At 39.3% G+C, this 7,084-nt stretch overlaps 1 protein-coding gene across 1 annotated transcript; it reads right to left on the bottom strand.

The window, feature by feature from the left end:
• Positions 1-307: 307 nt before the first annotated feature.
• ugt1a1 (UDP glucuronosyltransferase family 1 member A1) lies at positions 308-6,848 on the bottom strand. The gene is made up of 5 exons (XM_022741364.1): positions 5,843-6,848; positions 4,284-4,415; positions 3,946-4,033; positions 3,439-3,658; positions 308-2,732 (listed from the first exon to the last, which is right to left on the bottom strand). Exons 1-5 carry the CDS (start codon positions 6,701-6,703, stop codon positions 2,450-2,452), a joined length of 1,584 nt encoding a protein of 527 aa, XP_022597085.1. The 5' UTR covers positions 6,704-6,848; the 3' UTR covers positions 308-2,449.
• Between the last annotated feature and the right edge of the window lie 236 nt (positions 6,849-7,084).

A 7,084-nucleotide genomic window follows, 5' to 3' on the forward strand; every position in this document is an offset into this window, starting at 1 on the left:
GACTGCAAACACACTGATTATTTTTAAGCACTATACCCACTCTGATAAGCTAAAGACTCGTCTGCTGGAGGTGTTTGTAGGACTAAGTTGTCCTCAGAGACTGGGGGTAGATTAAAAGTCCATTTAAGCCATTAATATTAATTCTTCATATTTAATGTTTTTTTTAAACCTTCCACAACTAATCAGTAAGCATTTAGTGAAAACAAAATTCTACTGGGGATACTATATGCCTCAAAATACTAGGCCACACACAATGTTTTTTTGATAAACTATCCCAACTTTCAAGTTATCAAACATAAGAACAAAAAACAGCAGAAATGGTTTTATTAGCAAGCTGAGAAGCCTCATACAGTATAGTCTATTATTTCTACTGTCCACAAGATGGAATCATTTTAGTGTGCATAAGATCCACTCAAGAAGTTGATTCATCCAGTCCTCATATGTGCATCTTATCATTGTTTATGAGGACGGCTAAAACTTGCAGTGGTCTGTGTTGAGATCTCTGTTACCAGGTACAAGTGGCATGATGGAAAGTCACTGAGTCAAAAGAAGAAGTTAGTACAACTGACGTGAATTATATAAACTCACTTTTGACCAATTTTACCAATAGTAGTCAGTACTTAGAAAGCATACTAGCAAAGTTAGTAAGAAGTTCCATATTGGTGCTACATTGCCCCTGCAGGCTTGTAACTGAATGCAAGTGATTCCCATGTTTTGCACCCTCAGGAAGAGTTATTTGGCCCTCGCATGCAGTCAAACAGAACAGTACACAACACCTTACAGATGGAGGTGACATTGACAATACAGAGAATCTTAGGGGGCTAGGTCCACAAAGTCCTGGTCTCAGTGGACCAGGAGACAACCATCTGGAGGAGATGGCTGTCTAGTTGGACAGAGTTGGCTGTAGGTTGTATTTGGTTGTAGTTTTATTCTGAGTAAATTAGTTGGAACTCATATTTTGAAGTCAAATGAACAACACTTTCTATGACAGGATTGTTAAATGTAGCTCAGTCAAATGGTAAAAAGGAAAGATTTAGGATATTTAAATGTATAATGAAACAGGTGAGAAATCCAGCTTACATTAACAGCAACTTTTAAAATCACTACTGTCTTTTCAGTGGCCACCTGTGCAGTTTGTACAATGCAAATTCTACACAGAAGTTCAATTCAAATGTATTTATATCGTGCCAAATCCTAACTTACATTACATCAAGGCACATTACAGAGTAAGGCCAACACCTTACACATAAATAGCCTCCTTAAGAACCGAAAGTGTTTGCATTAAACTACTACAACTATGAGGTTACCACCAGCATGACCCCAACCTCTGCAAAGCAGGCAGAGAGGTTAACCAACACAGCAAAAGTTGCAGCTTCTATTGCATGTGCATAACACAGATTAACAGACACTGCTGGGCATGAATTCAGTAGTTAGTAAGAGGAGAGCACTATTCAAACTGAGACTAGTGCATTTCACTTTGGGTTGCACACTATTTTCACCCATTCAGCAATAATCATTTCTGATGTACGATGAAAAACTTACAGACACATTTTTTCATGTGTCTTCATGCAGTCTGACGGTGCATTTAACAGTGAAATTTTTATAGTTTTCTAGCAACCTGGAGTGCAGGTTAAGTTTTACTGAAGGGAATACAAACCAAGTAAGAGCCAAGATGACATAATTTCCTCCTCCCTCACTAAGGCTGAACTTAGGGTAGAAGGTAGAACGGAAGCTACAATACATTTTTTTTTCTTTCATTATAGGAGGTTGAAAAAAGTGAAGAGTGTCTTCAATAACCATTATTCAAGGGCAAGATATCCGACTGTTTGATGATCTACATAGCTTGGGCTGACAGCCAACTCATAGCAGCCTGTGTTAGCTAGCTGTTATGTAGTTGAGCATTTAAATGAAGTTAAAGTTAAGCTATTTGTATCTAAATGGTAAGGTGCAAGTTAAAAGCAGATATGCACAGTGTCTTTGCAACAAGTGAGACACCAACGTTAATGATTTAAGTTCAAAAATGCGATTAGCTTTTCTGAGGATATTGTGCCATGAGCTGTGGAGCTCTAATATGGCTGTGAAAGGGTCTATTGCATTGGCTGAAGTGCTTTGTTACAGGAAAAGAATAATGTATCAGACCATGTGTTGTCCATAAGAAATATAGCAATTACCTATAATATTCCAAGTCCATGACCAAGTAATTAAAAAAATTTATTTGGTTGGAAGTTTGTTTTCCAAATGATGGCTTCAGTCAATCATTGACAGCATCATGCTGTGAATGTATAAGACAATGTAGTGATGGCACTTTGGCTGAGATTTTACAAACACACATATACACACACATATACACACACACATACATTACATCAGTGTGAAATCTCACTGCAGTGTTTTAACCTCCACTATTCACTTCATCACAGAATTTATAAACCCTAATGCATTAAAAACATTAATCGGATTTTCTCTTCGCAGTTCCCCTTCTGCAACACTTGCGGGTGCAGAACAAGCAGCATTTCAGTGTCACCCACAGAACAGTTAGGAGAATTATAACAAAAAAGCAGATGACATCCAGGCTGTGGTACTGAATCCAGTTCAACTCATGTGCAGCCACTCTCAGGTGTGTAGCTCCTTTGTGTCTCATGGTGAACTCGGTCCAGAAAACAGCCAGATCCAGAGGCTCAATGGGACGGTCCAGGTGAATCTGAGACAGCTCCACTATTTTCTCTTTGTAACTGGGGAGGAGTAAAAGTAAAAAGTCAATAGTATGATCACTGGTTTGTGAACTTCACAAAACTTATTAATATATTAGTATTATTTTTAAGGTTTTTATAACTAGGTTTTTAAGCTCACAGGTCTTTTCACATATTTATGCTGATTAGACCTCTGCTCAGGTTGATGCTGGGTGGAGCTGTGCTGGGAGGTCACCAAACTATATGAACTAATCAGAATACTGAAGTTCTAAGCTGCACTCTGAATCTGAGCTGGACGGGACCCACCGGGATTGGGATTGGGTTGATTTCGGACAAAAATTTAGAAATAATGTTTGGGTTTGGGTTGGGCTTTTGATGTTCATTTAAAAGGCGCTCACATGTGTGTTATTAGGGTAAACAGGCAAATTGAGACACAACCAAGACCGTGGTAACAACAAAAGCGTGACAGGGTAACACAAACTCAGGGCTTCAGCTTACACAAAGTGTGTCAGACTCAGGTCGGTTTGGACATGAAAAACAGCCTGTTGGGTTAATAAATATGTAGACAGACCTTCTTTAACAAATAATAACTAACATCATTCTATTTTTTTTTTTTCAGTTTTTGTCACATATTAGTGATTTTTCATTTTACCTGCCTTAATAGTAACTTTTTCTTTAATGGTGAATTTTATGATTTCCATAATCAACTGGGGGACTGTTCTCTTTAATGAACATCTAGTTGTCTTACCTCTTATCATGGATGATATTATTTAGTGCAGCCAATATTTTTTCAGTCGTCACATCATATATACTGAGTGTCTCCGCAACACCACGGACCACCATGCGATATACATTGTCTCCCTGGTCCCCGAACAGTGGAAACATCAACATGGGTACAGCATTACAGATACCCTCATAGATACCATGGGTACCTCCATGAGAAATGAAAACTTTAGCCTTGGGATGGGCTGAGAAGTAGAGGAAAAGTTAGATTAGAGTTCAAGAAAAATGCCACAGTTGTAATACAATACAATCACTGTTGTGTTATCTTGAAATTGACATAAAAGCATAGAGTAGCACCCATAACAGTGGGTTAGCATTTGAAGAAAAGTCACCTCTGGAAATGATTTCATTCATTACATTTACTGTTTGGCAATTTAACAGTTTTGAAATAACTCAAACCATTTTTTAACTCTGAATAGTATAATTCATGACATGATAGCAGCACCACAAATCTGGAGAAAACTAAACACACCTAGCAGATCGTTCTGAGGTAGCCACTTCATAAGCCTGACGTTCTTAGGTACATGCTCAGGTGTGACTCCAGTGTACCTCCAGACAACCTGAAACATAGAAAATACCTCTTTGTTTTTAATGTGTGTTGTGTAAACAATTTGTTATAATGATGTAATAAAGCGGCATTGTTTAAAACAAGGCAATGCAGGGGGCAAAGTCCTATGGTTCCAACTGATTAGGGTTTAAGCATATATGCTGAGTGTGAATTTCTCTGTAATCTCATGCGTAACTGTTTGCCGTGCTTAGTTAGAAATTTATATTATATTAATGTTTTATCTGATGGGAATGAATAGTTACCCTTTGAGGAATTTGACGAAAAGCATCAAAGAAGTGTTTAGCCTTCTCCTCAGGCATGTTGGACACCATTGAGCCCAGGGTAAAGACAATAAATCCGTCGTCTCCTGAGCCATCCACAAACTCCGCCAGGTCCTGTAGGGATTTTAGAGAAGACACAAAAATGACCTCAAGAAATTTGCAAGAAAAAAAAAAAAGAAGTTTGTAGAGTGTATGGGTGTGTCTAAAATAACATCTATTGGCCGAAGACCAATGTGCACAAGCTTTTTTTACTGTAAGGTGTTGCCATTATATAACTTTTCTGATCTGCTGTCCTACATTATTTTCAAATTTACAGAACGGAATTCATTTGATCGACATCAGGATAGATCCACCCAATTAAGTTTCCAAATCTTAGAATTTTATTTGTGCTTATATCAACAAATATTTTGCATTTGTAGAGTAATTAGATACCAACTAAGTAGGGCCCCTCTCTCCTTCTTATTTCCTTAGATTACACTGGCCATAGTCCAGACACCAGCTTTCCCTGGCTCAGATTTCACACACTGAACCTCCCGGAAGAGCAGACAAACGCATTCTTTAACAAATGTTATGAGCCAATGGTTGGTAAACCTTGATAAGCACTCAAAATAATCTTTATAATAATTTCAGCACCAGTGTTTTGTTCTTAAGATTTTTCTTGAAACATTTGTATCTCCATATTCCGTTTGAAACTTACTTGTACTTTCATACAAAATAATTACTGCAATATTTTGCAGGTTCCCAAAATAAAGACCATACAAATCTAATGTGATCAGAACAGCTGCTGACTGGTTCAAAACATACTGCAGGCAGATATGAGATACAAGAAAAACCTAGCAACTCAAGTATTTTTTAAGCCACGGACAATGATATTGAACAAGATTTAAGATTTAAACCTTTATCAATTCATTTATTTATTTATTTATTTCTGGCCACATGGGGTCAGATGAAATTTAAAACAAGCTACATGACGCATTTAATGGACATATCGTCACCTTCGGCCAACATTAGCAAACTTTTCTATTCACCAGGCAGACATGCAGCAACATTAGCATTCATTATCAGTAATGGCTGCTGGGTGAATCCAAGTCTGATTTTCACTCTCCTTTTAGCTGTGTTTTTGGTCTCAGTCAACTTCAGTGAAAAATATCTACCTCTTTAGCTGATAGATGCTCCGCTATTGTCATTAATTAGTGGCCAATTCTGACTGTGAGAGAATTTTTTTTTTTGCTGAAAATAGTTACCTGTTGCAACAGGGATGATGAGGTCAGACTTTGCAGGCTGTGCAACCAAAAACAATGAGCCAATAGGGACTGTAACACTTTCTAGAGCTGCTGAATTCGAGGATTATGCTTCGTAAAATGACTATTTATTGGTTTTCAGTGTGGTTTTCATTACATCAAAGATTAAGGGGGTTGCTTCAGCTCAACTCAACACAAAGCATGTATATGTGATATAAGTCGTGCCATAATATGTGCCATAAGTGAAACCAGATGTGAGGCATGCTTATTTACTCTGGCATATATTCTTTACTTACTCACCGCTGGCAGAGGAGCTTTCTTTGCACAGTTGATACCTCCAATAAAAACCATGTTTGGCATGACGGGTCTGGGCCATTCAAAAGTAAAATCATATCTGAGAAGCCAGATAGCACCATGACTAAGAAGATCCTTGTAGGTCATGCTGTCTTCAAAGTACCTGCTGACCAGATCGTCAAAGTGACCATAGATTACTTTGCATAAGTAGGACTCAACAAAAGACATGAGAATGTTTTTTACTCTCTGTGGGAAAGTCATGGTGTCTGTATTATCAGAGAAGAACACAGGGACATAGGAAGGAGGAGAGGGGCACTGGTTAGCCTTCACATCCAGCTGACATGGAAGTCCCCGCAGGAAATAAACAGCTGGAATGGAGAAATCATGAGCCAGGACGGAGCCGCAGGGAAGGAAGGGGTCTGTTAGCACAAGTTCGAAGCCCCCTTTCCTCAGTTGACTCATAAGAGGCTGGTTGTTAAGCAAACTCTCGCAACCTTTCACCTGCATTGAAGTAAAGTTAACCAAACGTTCCACATTGACAAACAAATCTGAAATTCCTGGTGGCTTGAGGAACACTCCATCCTTCAGCTGGTTGAAATTTCCATCCAGTTCAGATTTGGTGTATGGCACTTGGTAGATCTCAGTCTTGTAGCTCTCTGAGCCATGGATTAACAGGCTGGTTTCAGGCACCAGGACCAAGACCTCATGGCCCCTGCGGGTGAGCTCCTTAACCAGTATCTTCATGCTAAGCCAGTGGCTCCCATCCACAGGCATAACCAGCACCTTCCCCCCCTGAACGGGCCCCAGACTGAGGCAGCACATCCAGGCCACCAGCCCCAGTGCAGGAAACCACACCCCGCCGCTCATTGCCTACTCTCTGTTGTGCAAGCTGGCTTGTTGTCAGAGCTAATGCTGCCTGTTTTTAAGAGGTGCCTTAATGTGTGCACGCGTGTGTATGTGTGTGTTTAAGTTCTGCAGGAAGTTCAGGCTGCATTTGCAGGCGGGCGATTATATAACCAGGGAAGTCAGCGAGAGCAGAGATTCCCAGTGGATTTTGTGGTGAAAGTCTAGCATTCAAAGTTTGTCTCCAGTTAATCATTCTCTTTGTCTTTCTCACGCTAGTCTTCCCTGTCATGCCTGGGTGTAATCATTTACACTTCAAACATTTACATTCACATCGTACAGTTCTCACATTTCATAAATACATTATGTTTATCCAACATTGAAAAATGAAACCTGAGGGGTTTA

The sequence above is a fragment of the Seriola dumerili genome, unplaced genomic scaffold, assembly GCF_002260705.1.
Source record: "Seriola dumerili isolate Sdu_G_001 unplaced genomic scaffold, Sdu_1.0 BDQW01000052.1, whole genome shotgun sequence".
In the NCBI taxonomy this organism is placed as follows: Eukaryota; Metazoa; Chordata; class Actinopteri; order Carangiformes; family Carangidae; genus Seriola; species Seriola dumerili.